This window comes from Centruroides sculpturatus, unplaced genomic scaffold (genome assembly GCF_000671375.1).
Source record: "Centruroides sculpturatus isolate CEXI.00-Female unplaced genomic scaffold, Cexi_2.0 scaffold211, whole genome shotgun sequence".
In the NCBI taxonomy this organism is placed as follows: Eukaryota; Metazoa; Arthropoda; class Arachnida; order Scorpiones; family Buthidae; genus Centruroides; species Centruroides sculpturatus.
Genome location: NW_019384472.1, coordinates 381,141 through 400,505, shown reverse-complemented (window position 1 = coordinate 400,505; position 19,365 = coordinate 381,141). Strand labels below are relative to the sequence as shown.

The 19,365-nt window shown below is 26.5% G+C and overlaps 1 protein-coding gene across 1 annotated transcript in view; it reads right to left on the bottom strand.

Annotated features, from left to right (window-relative positions):
• LOC111621205 (transducin beta-like protein 3) overlaps positions 1-16,849 on the bottom strand; it is a 37,845-nt gene extending 20,996 nt beyond the window's left edge. Inside the window, exons 1-8 of the mRNA XM_023363284.1 lie at positions 16,722-16,849; positions 14,542-14,618; positions 13,536-13,587; positions 10,416-10,511; positions 9,339-9,467; positions 6,157-6,305; positions 1,778-1,853; positions 876-972 (exon numbers count right to left, since the gene is read on the bottom strand). Coding sequence (XP_023219052.1) covers positions 876-972; positions 1,778-1,853; positions 6,157-6,305; positions 9,339-9,467; positions 10,416-10,511; positions 13,536-13,587; positions 14,542-14,579 — 637 coding nt within the window. The 5' untranslated portion in view covers positions 14,580-14,618; positions 16,722-16,849. The remainder of the gene's footprint in view (positions 1-875; positions 973-1,777; positions 1,854-6,156; positions 6,306-9,338; positions 9,468-10,415; positions 10,512-13,535; positions 13,588-14,541; positions 14,619-16,721) is intronic.
• Positions 16,850-19,365: the final 2,516 nt, after the last annotated feature.

Sequence of the window (19,365 nt, the reverse complement as noted above, 5' to 3'; positions counted from 1 at the left end):
GAAAACAAAGAAATACCTAAAAAAGCCTATAAACTTTCTTGATGAAACATAGATAAATTTGGACACATCTACAACAGTGTGGCAAAATACTAAAATTACAGTAGAGCATCGATTATCTGACCCCCGATCAACTGTCACATCGGTTAACCGACCGCGTTCTAGTCGGCAAATTCAAATGTCCACTGGTGATGCGGCGCTATAATATTTGTCTATGTCTTGGCTACTTTAATATTATTTTTACATGTTTTAGCTGGCAACACTGGATCAACCATGAAAGGGAGCCAGTATTTAAACGAGGCTTAATTTTCTAATTCTGAGTGGTTGTTTGTTTTGTGAGCAATAAAATAATTTTTAACAATACAAAGCGACGATTATTATTTTAAAAAAAATTTTGTTAGGCTTAACATCGATGAAAATTCAATGCAAAGTAGGTTAATAGTGATATACTAATATACTAATTATATGGGGTATACTAATATACTATACTAATAATGTATTTTTTCATACTTTTTGGTTATCTGTTTTTTCAGTTATCCAACCAACCCCAGTCCCCAATTGGGTTGGATAATCGATGCTCTACTGTATTATCTTTAACTCCATAAAAAATAAATACCTCTATCAAGGACTGTCTATAAATTGCCATAACATTAATCTCTTCAAAATTTTAAATCATTAGAATATTAACATCTAAAAAAATGTTTGGCATATTTAGAAAAATTTATTAAAATATAAGAATATGGTTATTCTGCATAAAATCCAAATAAACTGTAAATAGTTATTTTAGAATAAATGTAATAAAAGTTTTCTGCAGCTATGTGTTCATAAATCTTTTTTTATTACTATTATAATAAAAAATGAAAATAAATTTTTATTACCTTTTTCTCCAGCAGCAATAAAATACAGATAATTAGCATTAACATTAACATTAGGTAATTTGCGATTAGCAGGAATCAATATTATACTGTGCAGAGACTAGAAAAATAATAATAAAATAAAGAAATAACTATTTATTACTTATTAATAACATCTTCATTAAGTAGCAACATAATTTTTTAATTTAAAAAAAATAATAAAATATATATGAGAATTATGAGAATATAATGATTAAATTTTAATCATTAATGAAAAACTTACTTTATAAAACAATGCATTACTTAATTAATAAAAAGTGCTCCTCTATAGAAAAGAATCAGACAAGTTCAAATTTATGATGAATAATGTGATTTAACATAGAAATAAACTAAATAAAAAATTTCTTGAAAATGTTAGTGGTTATTTAATGGTTATTTTAAGTTTTTTCTATTAGAATGCATGTCATCTTAGCTCATTCCAGTTGTACAATTTTTATTTCAAAGCTTTGTATAAAGTCATATAAAATTCTTCAACTAAAAAACATCTTGGATCTGATTATATGTTTTTACTATTTCCATTTCAATAAGATATGCCTGTAAGCTCCCTGCTCTTAGCATTTTTTCTGGATATATATCCAGAAAAAATGCTAATTAAATTAAATTTCTTAAATGCTAATTAAATTAAATTTCTTATATATATATAAGAAATTTAATGTTCAAAATAATCAAAATCTTTTCATACACTAAATATAATTTGCTTTATCTATTTTATACATCCACTAAATAAACAGATATCATTGTATGATACTTCAGAAAAAGAATTTAATATAATGAAAGCAAATTAATTAATATGACTATCTGATATTTATTAATAAATTAAAATAAAAATTTAAAATTCCACATATTTAAATGAAATTATATAATACCTCATAAACAGGAATTGTTTTCAAATTTTCATATGTTTCAATATTCCACATAATAACCACATTATCTCTCCCTGAGCTAAACAAAAAAAAAAAAAAAAAAAAAAAAAAAAAAAAAAAAAAAAAAAAAAAAAAAAAAAAAAAAAAAAAAAAAAAAAAAAAAAAAAAAAAAAAAAAAAAAAAAAAAAAAAAAAAAAAAAAAAAAAAAAAAAAAAAAAAAAAAAAAAAAAAAAAAAAAAAAAAAAAAAAAAAAAAAAAAAAAAAAAAAAAAAAAAAAAAAAAAAAAAAAAAAAAAAAAAAAAAAAAAAAAAAAAAAAAAAAAAAAAAAAAAAAANCATATATATATATATATATATAATTGAGTTATATCAAACCAGTTTTAGGCTTTTCTCAATGTATATATGTGTATGTATATATATAACAGCAAATCCTAATTTTAATAACCAAATAATAAAATGTTGGACCTTCTTGGGCTATATTTATAAAAAAATATGTAATTATTGTCAATACATAATATCAACAACTATCATCTTATATATCCTTTTCTAAGTTGATAATTAGATTTGAAATGCAAATTACATTTTATGTATAAACTATAATAAATTAAAATAATTTTAAAATATTTATTGTTTTCATTAAAAATAACATGAATTCTAAATTTATAAAATAATATTTATATGTTATCAATTTTGGTTAATCAATAAAATTGATTTTAAAGTTTTGTATGTTCTTTATTTGAATGAAATTTAAGTTATTGAAAATTTGTGTGATTTTTAACTTTTTTGCTATTGTATTCACATTCTTGTAATTAATATTTTTCTATTAGTTATTGAGTATAAATTAAGGAAAACTATTTCAAATATAATTAAACTGGAATAACTTTAACATTATTGAACAAGAGATTTAAGAAATACAAACTTTCCACATATAATAATAAAAATTCTAGGTTTAATAAAAGAAAACATTAACTCAAATGTTGATGTGTACTAGATTGAATCAAAGAGAAACAGAGGTTAATTTTTAAATATCTAATGTGGCAAAAATAAAAAATTAAATATTTATTGGAAAATGTAAAATGATCATATTTTGAATGTTCAATAATAAATTAGTTCTCATACTCTGAAAATGATTGTGCTTAAATTGAGGTTGCTATTACGTAAAAATCAAATTATTTTATATAACATTTTATAATAATTTGAGTCATTATTTTGCCACAATAAATTTTTATTTATTTACATATTTGAAAGACAATCATTCTATCTGAATTACATAACATTCTGAAAGATAAATATCTTAGTTGAAACTTTATAATTTCCAATTAATACAAGGTCTGTAAAAATGTAAAAATTATATAATTTTTTTTAAAGCAGTTATAAATATGTGTTGCTGTCAAAGTATAAAATTCTACCTAAAATATATGTATATATAAATTAGAAGTTAATAATAATAAAATTAAGATATCTTCTAATAATCTTCTAATTAAAGAGATCATATTATTTTCAACATAAAATTTTTTAAAGTAATATAATCTCTTTAAATCAGAAAACAATTTTTCTTAACTGAATTTCAATTAAGAAAAATAATTAATTTTAATAAAATTCCTTAAGTAAATATAATATTTTGTAAAAAACTGTTTTGCCACATAAGAATCTAATAAAATAAAAATATCTTTATATATTAAATTTAATATATTTAGATAATTCCTAAATTTATTATTATTACAGTAGAGCGTCGATTATCCGAATCAATCGGGGACTGGGGTTGTTCGGAAAATTGATATTTCAGATAACCGATTATGTACGAAAAAATATATTAACCTATTGCATGTTGAAATTTTTCTCCATTGCGTGTCGCTTCGCGTTGAATTTTCGTCAATGTTAAGCCTAACAAAGACTATTGTATCGTTAAAAATTATTTTTTTATTTTGTACGAACAAAATAAATATATTGAAAAATATAAAAACAATAAAAAATTATACTTCCGAAGTTAATTTAGTATCAAAAACGTAAAATATTTGAGTAGCCAAAGACATAGCCAAAGATTGCAGTGCCACAGCACTGGCGAAAATTTAAATTTGCCGACTGGAATTATTTCGAATAATTGACTTTCAGATAATCGACGCTATACTGTATTATCAAAGAAAGGGATAATATAATTAAATCTTAATTCTAAATATAAAGTAAATGTGCAGATTTACAATTTTGAATCAATCATCATAAAAAAAACTTTTCATTTATAGATTGTTTATGTTAGGTCTATCATATTCCCATTATTATTCAAAAGAGGAAAACACATTAAACTGTTAAATATATAATATTTATCATTTTGGCAATATCTATAACAACATTTACCAATTTGACTATCATTGGTATAATACTCTCATTTGTTACATAATTTTGTTACTGATTATACAAAAAAATTTGTTTTCTGCAAATTCTTGTTTAGAATAAATGTACACCATAATAATATGCCAAATACTAAAAGTGTGTCTTCTGTATTTTATAGTCTTTTTCTTAAAATTAAATTAAAATAATAATTATGAGAATAGCAACAAAATTCAAGCAAAATCAAACTAATACTAAGAAAATCTCAAAAGAGAGAATATTTTTATTATTAAGAAGGATATCTAAAAAGTTATGAGCTACCTGAGAACTTTTGATTCTATAGTGAAGCCTTCAATCATATTGGCATTATCATCTAAGATCTATGGATTGCATCACAATAAATCTGATCTGACAAGTTCTAACCACATGTTCCTCCCATTTTTCAAATGCAACCATGACTACTGATATAATGACAAAATTAGTACTTATTTTATAACATTGACAGTATTAAGACAATTTCAAAAATCTTTATTCCTTTCACAAGTAAATTTTGTGAAGAAAGAAGAAATGAACAACATTTATGAAAATATTTTGAGATTTTACTTGGTATGAATGCAATTCAAAATTCTAATCGTCATGACATCAAACTAATTGGCAAGACAAATTCTGATAAGAACAAATATTTAACAGATTCTGACTAGTTTATATATAATATAAATAACACACATCCATAACTTATCAAAATATCAATTGTTGCATATCCAACCAAAAAATCACAGTAATTAATTAGGCTGTATATTTGCTATTATTAATGATTAGATATTAAGTAACTTGGTACAGTATGGCATCATTTATCCAAAAGCCGGTCAATTGAAACGTCAATTAACCGAAAGCTTTCCAGTCGGCAAATTTAAATTTTTGCTAGTGCTGTGGTTATGCAACCTTTGGCTATGTCTTGGGCTACTCCAATATTTTTTTGTTGGTGTGTATGTTTTAGCTGGCAGCACTGGCACGTTGAATGTTTTTAATACTAGATTAACTTCTAAAGTATAATTTTTTTTGTTTTTATATTTTTCAATATATTTATTTTGCTTGTACAAAATAAAGAAATAATTTTTAATGATACAATAGCCACGATTATTATTATAAAAATTTTTGTTAGGCTTAACATTGACGAAAATTCAACGCGAAGTGACATTCAACGGAGAAAAATTCCAACATGGGATAGGTTAATATATTTTTTCATACACAATCAGTTATCCGAACCACCCAGTCACCAATTGATTCGGATAAATGACACTCTGCTGTATTAGAGGTAGATGCTAGGTACCATCTCTTATCTAAATTAATTATTATAATTTTTAATAATTTAGAATCATTTGGAAGAAACTAGCCGCGAGTGTGACTTGAAACAGCACCCTCTCCTTACTGTGCCAGTTATGCCACCCAAACCTCCAAGCAATTCTTTGCTTCCAGGCATATTTAAACTTTACATATAAACATACAAGATTACTCATGGTGCAGCTGGAAACAACTCCTACACCCACGACCTAAATACACCTCCATTATGGCTGAGTAGGAGTTGTTCCAAGCTGGCACTATGAGTAATCATGTATGTTTATATCTAAAGTTTAAATATGTCTGGAAGCAAAGAATTGCTTGGAGGTCCAGGTGGTATAACTGGCAAGTGCACTGCATGATAAGCAGAGGTTCTGGGTTCAAGTCCCACTCCAGGTTAGTTCTTTTCTTCCAGATGGTTCTAAATTTTTTAATAAATTATTATAATTATTAATTTAGATAAGAGATGATACCTAGCATCTACCTCTAATACCAAATTACTTAATATCTAACTAATCATTAATAATAGCAAATTTATAGCCTGATTAATTATGGAGATCGTATGGTTGAGTATCAATATATTGGCTTCGAGAAGTTTATTATTTAATTGTTGTATATATGTATGTATATAATATTGATGTATAAAAAGGTCTAAAGTAGTTGTATGTAAGACAAAATTAAGCTGTCTAAGTTCAGAAATTAATATAAAAAACAAATTACCTGAAAACACCTTGAGCACCTTTTAAGTTATGTGTACAATACTGTTTAATTATATCCCAAACTTTTATTGTTGAATCACTACCTCCAGTAGCAAGAAGAACATCACTTGCATCAAATGTCATACATGATATTGGGCCCATATGAATTGACTAAAACAAAAAATATTAAATCTTATTATCTGATAATCATTTCCCACAGATATGTTATTTCATGGAAATAACACATTTAGGGAGAATGAATCTTATATAATTATCACAATATAATACAAAGATGAACAATATATATAACTTTTAAGAAGTTAACATTTAATAAATATATAAATAAGTTGTTATTTATATTTAAAACAGAAAAATTCTTATTTACTTCAAATTATGTGTATTAGCTAACCAATTACTTTACAAAATATTAATAGAATAAATTAAAAGTAAGATTTTCTTACATGTTACATGTTAATTTATACATATGTAAACCAAGACTGAATCAAAGAATTCTATAAAGAAACACACTGATATTCCAGCAAAATGACTATTTAATTGAACAAATGTTTTCAACCATTTTTAATGGTCATTCTCAGGTTACATATCCAAAATACAAAAAAAGAAAATTTTCAAAACATTAAAATATAGTCATTCTTTGAAATATGCTTTTTTTTTTTTTTTGTAAAACTGATTTGTAATTTAAATTATGGAACAAATTATTCATGAATCATAACAACTTTTTAAAAATCCTCACATATTTAGAGTTAAAAGGAATGGAATCACTAAAAATATACAAATCTTTGAGAGAAAATAAATGTATTAACATGTGAGATCCTCCACAATTATCCTAATACTATTTCATGACTTTCCTTATGTCAGTTGTTTGTATACATACTTTAAAAAATTGTTTTATTATCTATGTATATGGTTATCTATATATGTATATGTATAGATTTACCATATTTGTTAGTATCTTACTTTTTATTATTTATTTTTATTCATGTTACATAAATCATACTTGTTTTGTTTGTTTGCATTTGGAACATCTCTTAAAAAATTGTAATGGTTCTATATATTTAAATTACAAATTAGTTTTACAAAAAAAAATGCATGTTACAAAAAATAGTTATATGTTTTAATGTTTTGAAATTTTGTTCTATTGTATACTTTGAATATGTGATCTGAGGATGATTCTTAAATGATGATGAAAAAATATACTTATTCAATTAAATAAAACATTTTGCTGGTTTATTAAGGTGTGTTACTTTATTTAACTCATATGACTTCATACTTAAACTAATTGAAATAGTTAATGTATATTTGAGAGTAGAAAATTTTTAAAAAATATGCAAGTTTCCATTCCATAATATATTTCTATCATAGTTTAGGTCTAGAGTTGTTTTCAAGATTTCAAAAACCATGCAACATAAAATTAGAAAAAGACAGCATGATTTATAATTTCAATAACTATTTTTAATTTTTAAAATATTTACTCTTCTTATAATAAATAATGGTTTAGACATACATAGTGTATACTTGCCACTGAATAAAGTCCTTTCAGCTACATTATTAACAGAACAATCAAACATCTATATAAAATAGCTTCATTTGAATAATTTGTAAGAAAATTTTTGATGAAATTAATTTATTGTATCTGCTAATTATTTGATTCAATAGAAAGATTTGTATATAAAAATGATAATTTACATATAATTTTTTTTCTAAAGATATATTTTATATAAACTAGAAAGTTCATGACAATTAAAAAGCTATTAAGAACATGTTAAGATTTCTCAATATTAAATATTAGCATAGTCAATGCAACTTTTGGAATGTTAGCAGATTTTTTACTAAATGCCACTCAAACTATTTCCATATTTTTCTAAATTAAAATAAAATCAAATAATGATTTATTTTCAAAAAATTTGTTGCTTTCTAATACAAAACAAAAGTTGTGCCTCTAACACTATAAACAGAACATACAAACATTTCTCAACATGCATTTTTTAATTTTACCCTTTGGTGAATGTGCTCTTCAGGAGCTCATGAGAGGGCGCATCGCGGCAATTACACCGCATATGTAATATTACTTGATTTAAGTCAATAATTAATTATTGTTTTAAAAATATGAATCAGAAAATACCATGATATACCAGAAAATTAATTTTACGACATTTTAATAAACAAATTTGGTTATAAAATATTTAGATAATAAAAAAAGTTACTCTAGATCCATGTTCACCTTCATACATGGCATATATAATCACTATATTACTATGCTTTTCACAAACATTTCTACCCATTCCTGACAAATTGATTTTTTCCTATTGTTTTTGTGTATGCCACAAATAAAACAAATTCTAGGTTTTTGCTGCTACTTTGGATGGCTCTTTGTTTCCCTTATATTTTTCAAAAATATACACTAATATAAATTTAAAAATTTATAGAAACTTACGACAGTGTTAATTTAATATATTTATTTAATAAACTTGCAAATATTGACTTACTTTATTAAAAAAATTAAACACATATATATGGGACTACAAATCTACTTCACATTAACACAGCCTTTGCATAANTACCCATTCCTGACAAATTGATTTTTTCCTATTGTTTTTGTGTATGCCACAAATAAAACAAATTCTAGGTTTTTGCTGCTACTTTGGATGGCTCTTTGTTTCCCTTATATTTTTCAAAAAATATAGACTAATATAAATTTAAAAATTTATAGAAACTTACAACAGTGTTAATTTAATATATTTATTGAATAAACTTGCAAATATTGACCTACTTTACTAAAAAAATTAAACACATAAATATAAAAGTATAGTGATATTTTAGTTACATGGCAAAGCACATAGTGGCAGTTACAACACAAATGAGGTATAACTTGATTCAAAGTCCAGTAACAACTGAAAGATTAGTATAACAGACCCAATTTCATAAACATGTTGTATCATGTAATATGAAGAGAGAATACTATGACATACTTCTGCAATAATTAAGTACAACGTCAAACAAAAGATTTTATTTTTATTTTGCGGCAGTTTGCCGCAGGTGCATTCACCAAAGGGTTAAGTAACAATTTTATTATGAACAGAAACAAACTGCAAAAACACCAATAGGATACTTTTTCCTGTAGATAGTTAATTACTAATATTCTAAATTAATGCACAAAATACTAAAATTACATAAGATTGTTACCTTCCATGAGCGAATTAATTTATTATCAACAATATCCCATTGTTGTAATAGTCCATTTCGAAAAGATGTGACAAGAATTCTGTCATTATTTCCAAGAACAAAACTTGTCAATTCAAGATCATCATCATCCTGTAAAAGTAATCATCAATTAAAATTTTTATCATTTTTAAAGAGAAAAATTTTTATAAAGTAAGAATCATCATGTTGAAATTTTATTTAAATGTAAGATATTAATAAATTTATCTTATAATAAATTACAGGTATACCTCGCCTTACGTCGGTAATTGGTTCCAGGAGAGACAACGTAAATCGAATTTACTTGTCTCCGAATCTACTTGTCACTAGGCTAAACCATAAATTACCATTCCCGGTTCTATATTTTATTTTAATACATTTTTAATAATATATGGTTAATAAAGATCTATTTTAAGCTTACAAACAAATAAATTTTAGTTTTTAATATAGTACAGAAAAAAGTAAATCTAAATTTACAAATGCATGTACTGTAAATACAGTACATACTTGTAAATGTATATATTTTAATACGATTTTATGTGCTTTAAGCACTTTTCTAGTGATATTACGACTTCAATATTTGTGACGGACAGACATAAAGTTGAATAAAATGACTTAAACTCGATTTTTATTTTTCCATATACTTTTTTGACAAACGACGTGTAATCGGGAATGATGTAACTCAAAATGACGTAAGTCGAGGTATACCTGTATTTGCTAACAGAATTTAAATAACTAACAAAATAAAATAAGTAAATAAAAAATAGTTTTTTTCTACTTCATAATAAGAGCAGTTATAATATAAATTTTCAATNAGAAAAATTTAATTTTAAAATTAAATTCATGCACAGAATTATTCCTCTTCTAAATATGGTTTTACCTAAACATGATAAAAGATATAAAATAATTAAATAGGTATAAATAACATAGTTAAATATTGATAAACTTAAATATTTAAAATATACAGAATTACTTCTATTTCTGAATTATTCTATATAAAAATATTACAAAAAAATCAAACAAAATCTATACAAGTATTTTTAAGAAGAAACATGTACATACTTTTCCAATAGAACTTATAATTTTTCCAGTTTCAACATCAACTATTTTCATTTGATTAGTGCAGCTGCATAGCATTGATTTACCATCTGTTGAAAACTAAAAATAAAAATTGTTAACTTGTGAAAACTATATTTTTCAAATTTAACTTTTATTTTTTTTTATTTTTCTAAAATAATTTCATTTAGTAATAAATCAAATGAACAGTATTAAATCAATTAATTAATTAATAGTAAACTTGACCATTAACTCAAGTAAATAATACAGCAACTGGATAATTTTTAACAGAAATTAAAATAATCATTTTTAAGAAATATAAAAAAATTAACCAAAAAAAATAGTCATTTCTTATCATAATAATAGCTGACTGTATGTTAGTATATTTCATCTACAAAAATAAACAGTTGAATATCTAAAGAACATAGATTATTAGAAAATTCCAAACTATCCTTCATATTCTTCAGATATTGCAACACCAAAAGCTTGTAAAAATATTGAGAAAGTTGAAAATTACAATACAAATAGTCCCCGACATTTGAACATAATATGTCTCTGAAAAATTGTTTGATAGTCAAATGTCTGAAAGCTGAGTAATAAAGTTTCATGTTATAAAGAAACTTCTGTTCCTAGAGAATTAAAAGGAAACATTATAAAATCACTTATTATGGTAAAAAAAGTTCTAATTTTTTACAGTAAACATGTTATAATACATGATAAATTATTTAAAATATTAAAACCATAAATTAAACAGAAAACAGACAATAAAGTTTATTTTTACAAACGATTTTGATGTGACCAAAATCAAAACTGACAGAAAGTACCATCACACAATAGCTTGGAATTTTTGTTTGCCAACTGAAAGTGTACAAAAGTATGACTTTAGTATATGAAAACTGATTTGAGTTATCAAAATATGTACTGTACAAAAGAATAAGTTGTCTAAATGTTGAGAATCTGAAGTTGAGGATCACATATAATACTTTTTTAAAATCAAAATTGCTAAAATTTCTCAAGGATAGTGTCATAAAACTGATAGATAGAAAATCTATTGTACAGTTTCATGCTTTGAATATAAAAACTTCATATTTTATTTAATTTAAAAACAAACTTTTTGGACAAATAGGAAATGTCACTTCAACCATCATCACATTCCAATATAAAATAAGAAATACAAATACAGTGGTACCTCAGGATACGAACGCTCCAGCATACAAAATTTTCAGGATACAACATGAAATTCGAACATATTTTTGCTCCACGATATGAACAAAAACTCACCATACGAAGTTACATTAGTTCACAGCGCCATTTTTTATTCACTTCTGTTCATTGTCTCAGTCCACGTGTTTGCTTTGTCGTGGAAGGATCTCGCTCGATAAAGGAAACCTTGAGGTATTATCAGAAAGTGACTGATTTTATTGAAAAGAAACATCCTGAAAAGGTTCACACTGGCCGTATTGCTGCTCAGAGTAATAACATTTGCCTAAGTTATATTAGAAACATTTTAAAAAGTAGGCAAAGCCAAACTTCTTTGGATAGACATTTTACCATCAGTTGGCCATTCAAGCATCATGACATTTGGTTAAATAAAGAAATTTACCATAATTTTATACAGTTCACTAAGAGGATTTACACTGTTAATAATTCCAGCTTTCACAGCTAATTGCTTTCATTGGCATCAGTGTTGCCTTCTTCCTGTAGGGACCACTCCACGCGAATTGCTGTGAGTGCGGTTTCCCTGCGGCTTGTACATTATGTATATATATCTCTGTTCTTTGTTCACTCTTTACAATTATCTATTGTAATCCGGTCATATTTATAGTGTAATTGTAATTAATCATACCTGTACTCTAGCCCTGATAATGCTACATGCGGGGTCAGGGCATGTACTTTGTACATAATAAATAAAATTAAAGTAAGTAAGACATTTTACCAAGCGACTTCTATCCAGTGAAAGTGCTGGTGGAAGTGAAGGAAAGAAAGCAAAAAGCAGTGAATAAGAATTTTAAAAATATATATAAAACAACACTAATTTTTAAATCTTTTCTAAGTTATTTTTAAGTTATTGTTACATTATGTTATGTAAGTTAAGTTTTAGTATCATTTCCCTTCTCCCTCTCTTCCGCCACCAGTTTACATCTCCACCGTTGTCTATCCTCAAAGGTAAAGTGCAAATATTTTTTTTTAATCAATTATTATTCTATTATGGTTATTTATACATTTACAACTACAAAACGCATTTTTTAGTGTTTTCCTTGCTATTATTTTTTTAATGTACTGTAATACTTAGCTTTAATTTGAGTGTGTTTTTTGTGTTGGAACGAATTATTTGGTTTTACATGTAATCGTATGGGGAAAAATGATTCACCTTACAACATTTTCATGATACGATCTCAGTTTCGGAACGGATTAATTTCGTATCCTGAGGTACCACTGTATTGTATATTCGAATATTAGTGACGGAGTGGAAGCGCTGTATTGTCAGCTTCCAAACAGCCAAATTCGCGCATGCGCTTTACAGAACATCAACCTNGTAATATAGCTAATCACCAAACATATGCCGTAAATCCATCGGGCTAGTTTTAAGGCTAATTACTAAATAAATTACGTAATTAATTTGGCACTAGAGGTAAGCGTTAGGCGCCATCTCTTATTAATATTAATAATTATAAATAAATAAATTAATTTAAATAATTTAGAACCGCTGGGAGAAAAAATAGCCCAATTGATTTTCGGCATTTGGTTGGTGTGTTACAGTAAATTTTTTTCAGATTTAATTGAATTCAATGGTGGATTCTGAAGAACCTAAAGCAAGGTCTAACTCAAAATTTTTAAATATTTTAATAATTATAGGTACTTTTTATTAACATGTGAAAAACAAATGTATTGCAGATGGCAGAGTAAACCCAATTTGCATCATAGATCATAAAACTAATTTTAAAACATTTTGAAGTTTGAGCAAATAAATTTTAATTTTTTTGTGTCAATGAGGAAGGATTAAGCCCCTGTAGCCCTCCTGTAGATCTGACTGAATTGTTTCAAAAGCAAAATCATAAAGTATTAAAAACTATCAAATACTTTTAAACTTGAATTGTTAAAATATAAAAAAAGAAAAACACTTACTTGTATATTTCCACTTTTATAAAAAGCTTCATATTTTGTTAAACAGGTAAAACTATAAAATAGAAAATAATAATGTGCTTAGTCAAAAATCACTATTTGAGATTGATTATTATTATTTCAGATTTTCAAACTGTAAAAGACAAAAAATTAGAGTAAAATAATCTACTATACAAATGATATCAATTACTTTTTATCAGTTTTTTAATAACAATGAAAATATCGGTTAAATTGTAAATACGTATACTGTCATGGTGGCGGTCCCAACTGTTCGTACTCCTGACCGATTCCTCCCGGAGGGGAGCCACCAGCAGGCCACTTTGTGCCAAACGTCACTAGTTATTGATTCACGGTAGTTCTTGAACACACGTATCAATAACTAGTATGAAGTGCCGCCATGATAGTATACGTATGTAAAATTTAACCATTTATTTATAGCTAAATTTGCTCTAGACATTCTTGGATAGATTTAACTAATTGCAATTTATTTTTATTTAGGGTTACATAGAGCAGTCGCATAAAGTACAATTGTTAATGTAATATTTTATCAATCTCTGATTTATATGCATCAGTTTATAAATCAATTTCTATTTAGTGATACTCCTAAATGACAGCCTTTAAACAAAGAACAACAAAAATAATTGCATAATAAAAGATATAAAAAATACACATTTTTGACGTGTTCTATATTTCATTTTTCAAATACTGTATATTTTTATCAAAATGGACCTTCTAAAAGTTTTTGAAGAAAAGCTTCAAAATTATAATTACATCACTGAATTTCCATTGAGCAAATGATCAGAAATATACAAGCATTATATTTTCTTAATGTAGAAGGTATGGTTGCTGTATGTTCAAATTCTGTGTTATATTTTCGTTTAATTTTTTGTCATAAGATTGCTTTTCTTAAGATGTTGAAGAATGATGATTAACTTTAGAATTTCAAAAAATATTTTTAAAGTAAGTTTATCTATCATAATTATTAACTAATTTAGTCGTTTAATATTACCTTTCTTTATAGCCACATGATCGTAAGGAGGTCGCCATACTTATATACTGAATAACACTGTTGCCAGATTTAACAAACTTTATTCAAACATTTGAAAAAAAAAATGTATTATTCGTGGTTACCTTCATTGAATTTAAAACATTTATTTAATTTACTATTATTTAAACTTTTAACTAGAATAAAATTAATAAAAATAAATTAATCTAAAATTTTAATTATAATTTGATTTTTGCACATGGATAATGTTTGCGATCTGAATTTTATCCATTAGAGAAAGACGTGATCTATAGAAGAATTTGCCTAGTGAAGGATGAAAAAAGATGCCGAACTATGAAAAATCATGAAAATGTCACCTGAATCTCTCACTAGAAGACAACGCTATTATATTTATAAATTGATTTTGTCTTCATATATTCTTCTACTAGCTGTTACTCACGACTTTGCCCGCGCGGATTTTGCAAGAAAACGTCATTTATATTCAATATTTCAACAACCATAGTAATTGTTATATAACACCTATCGCTGAGAATGATGAGAATTGCCGAGAATCAAACGAACTGTTTTCAATTTGATCAATTTTCTGGATCGTTTACAATCGTTCTATAATCGAACCAATATGCAATAACAAATTCGAATTTAAAACGGTTCGAACATTTGGTTAAAAAATCGAAATATATAAAAATATTTATACAATGTCTGAAATGTTATGAATTTAAGGGGAAGTATGGAAATCAATTTCAAAAGCCGTTCTTCAGGTTAAGCATTAATGCTCTCCCTCTCCCCCCGCGGGAGAATTTCGAAAAAATCTCTTCGTAGTATGCGTTTTCGTGACATACCCTAACTGTGTACCAAATTTCACCTGTTTAGGTTCAGCGGTTTGCTCTGGGCGATGATGAATCAATCAGTGACTCAGTCAGTCAGTCAGGACAAGTAATTTTATATATTTAGATAACATTTAACATTTAGTTTTTTATTAACAGTAGACCTTTTTTTTCTATCGGCTGGAGGATTTACTATTTCGGACATGGGAGAATAGTCCATGGACAAGGGGCCTTACGGAGCCTTATCGATCTGTGAACGAATTGGACGGGCTGAAAAAATTGCAGGAATTTTTCGGGAGTAGTTCTCCCGACAATATATTCGGATCCAACCGGCCGCTTCACTGTGGGCTTGGCCGAACTCACAATGTGTTGTTTAAGAACACCCTCTTAGCATCCAAAGGGTGGAAAGAATCCAAAATGAAAACTAAAAGTTGCCATCGTATTCTTAGTTTAATTAAATTGTTTATTTTCTATATTCATTTTTAATATATGATTAAATTAATTGTTCATTAGTACTTCTGACAAAAATGACGTGTCTATAAATTAAACGAACACAGAATTTTGAAATTTAATGACTGATGACCCTCTTTCAAATATGTTTTGAAATTTTACTTAATAAATTTGACATTTTTATAGGATATTTTTTGTGTATTATGCTTATTAATTTTTTAAACTCTGCTTCTCAAGCATAAACCTCATAAAGCCTGGCCAAACCTCATGCTCACCATGATGTTTGGCCAGACCCATGTTAAAGTAGCCATTTAGTAAAAGACGGAGTCCGACATATTCAGGTCTAGCAATAAAAACTTCTAAGGGTTCGAATCGAATTTGAACCCAAATTCCTCAAAACTAAGTTTGAAGTTTTTACTGTCAAATATTTAATGTAAACTGAGTAACTCTCAAAATAGTCTTTTTAATTAAAATATTTTCTGACGTAAAAATAAATGTGAAATACGAATATATATATATATATATATATATTTAATTGAAATAAAAATCATTCCTAAAACTTAGATTAAGCAATGAATTTGCCTGCATTTTTGGATACTTAATTACAACTTTTTTAATTAATTGTAACTCTCTTTATTTTGCGACGTAACTATAGAAACTGTTTTAAACAGTGTTGTTTCACAGAAAAGATAGATTTAAATTTTTTTACTAGTTACATTTTTTTAATATAAATTTACTTGCTTTTTAATTAAAGATTTTTAAAAATTTTAATTATCAACGAGTTAATATTGATTAAACTATCGGGCTGCCTAGTTAATAGTAAATCGATATTAGTACAACCTAATTAGAAATCACTGTCGATAATACTGTATAAAGGTAGAGTACATCAATGAAAACATTTCTAAATACCTGTCGATAACATAAAAAGAGGACATGCCTGGGAAATTCCAGATTTTAGGCATTCTTGAATAATAAATAGCTTTACGAAATAATTCGGATTTTATATCTAAATAATATACTGTACTATTTTACTGAAATCCGTTGATCCTATATAATTACTGAATTCAAAATAAAAGATTATATTCAGAGTTTGTTTACAAAATTAGCCCACTTGTTGCTGAGTAGATAAAACCACAAAACATTGATTGTTGGTCTTGGGTTCTTCTCTAACCAGCTGACTGGCGATATGGAGTTTACAGTTTTTTTTTACGTATCTAATATCTAAACGGGCTAATTTCCTCTCGGAAGGCACACCCTCTTGGCAGATCGCCCACCTGTTACTTTGCCGTTTCCCTTCAAACCAAACCAAGACTTTTATTTATTTATATACGACAATATTAATTGTCAGTGATTACGGAATTTAAGTTAATTTAAAAAAGTCACGAAGGTTAATAATTGAAAGTATTATTAATTAATAAAATTGTTGTTTTAGTTTCAATTCGGTCTTTCTTTACCTTGGAATTTACTTGTTTACAAAGTAGCTTACATATAATTGTTGTTTTTGAGTAAATGTATTAAAAATTACGAAATTTGGTTATCTGAGTGTACTTCCGATGAAGTATGAAGTAATAGCATAGAAGTTATTTATATACGAAGAATTCGAGACGATTTGGAGAATTAAATTCAGAAGTTTCCGAATTACAACGCTTAAACCAAATGAATAAAAAATATTTTTTTAAGTAACTTTCTCATTTCGAAATTGGGAACAGAAATAAATTTGAGGTATTTTTATAATGCGAAATAAAACGGCTAAATGTATAGTATGGAGGGTTAAAGCGTTAGCCTATCGCTCTGGGATCAGGGATCGAATACGGACGGTTCCTACCAGATAAATGTGGTCACCTCCATTTTTACAATAGAGCGGTGCATTTTTATTTTTTTATCAAGAATGGCCCGCTCCATTGTGGGCCTGGCCGAACCCACGATGGTTTTAATAAAAAGAGCATATTAGTGCCCACAGGGTTGAAAGAATACAAAAAATACTGCACACAGTATATAATGTATATACTAGTTAACCTATACTCATAGGAATAGGCTACGTCAATATAAACGATTTAATAAATTGCGCAGAGTCTGGAATCATTCCCATTTTCTTTCTTACGTTCAACGATTTGAAAATCGTCGGTAATTGCCTAATCGAGAATTCAGCTTCATTGATTTCGTTCTATATAACTCCATGTGACTGGATACTGTCACGTGACAGACCTGGTTGTTATAATGGAGGTTACTAACAAGATGGCTGTCAGTATAAATATAGAGAAGGGATGTAAAGCATCCACTTCGTTCAACAGACAGAAATGCTGTCCGAATATTGTTTTTAGGATTTATAAGCGCCTTTGGCAGATTATAGAAATTGGTTAAATTATTTAAATATACTATATAAAGTAAAACAGTAAAGCATCGTGCTAACACGTACAAGACGGTGTCTTTCATCTTGGTATATTCAGGTAAGCTTCTCCACTTCGTAGACCGACGATCGAGCGAATAATTCCTAACATGTTTGTTTTTATGTAAATTACAAGTAATAAAATCGGATCGAAAGCGTGGGCGCATTTCTATCCGATCATTGTAGACAATGGTAATTTCTTTATGGGAGAAACAATGTGGAGACAGCCATTGCTGCTTTGCAACGAAATCCAACCGGGTTTTAGTCGTTCCGACGTCCGAAATTGACAGCCCAGTAACAATGCAATAATATATAACAGATGGTATAGAATTACGATCGAGATCATTGGTTTGTATGTTGAAGTGATGACAATGACCAGTTTGAGAATTAATACCATCAGCTTCCTGTTTATAATTTTGAAGATGTAAACTAAAGATTGGAACATAATGAAATCCTCAATGTATTTTAAGTATTCATTTACAGGAAACAGATTTATTTGTCTTTTTCTAGAATGAAATCACAATGATGGTGAATTTGATATTTTAGCAATAAATTCATCATCAAGTTGTAAACAAAATGAATGAAAGATTCTTTAAAATGAATAAAGATTAGTTGTGTTGTTGCATTAGAAAGAGCTGGTGATAATTTGAAATTTTCTTGAGATTATATAATATGTTGAGTTTAATTGTTTTTGCAAACAACTTTAAACAAATAAATTTTAAGAAGGAAGAGTTATTTATCATCATTTTATTTAGATAATGTATGCGTATACGTAATAAAATTTTCAACAATATTTGTTTATAAATGATAAATATTTATTACAAAATCTTATTTAAAGATTTAAGTGTTTAGATATATTTTCATGTTTTCTAATTAGTTGATTACAATGAATATGATTTTAAGAGTAATTTTAATTATTATCTGGAATATTGAACAGAAACTTAGTTAGTTGTGCTATATTTTATACATATACTGCATATTGTACAGTTATAATTTATAGAATTGATTTATTCTTTATTGAAATGATAATCTCTAGCAGGTGTTTCTCATAAGTAATATTATATAATATCAGTATAGATTATATATAGTAGGCTACAAATGAAATGTTAAAAATTATTTTACTTTTTACTAATTGAAAGCACTAGTTTCTCTCTAACATCTTGGTTG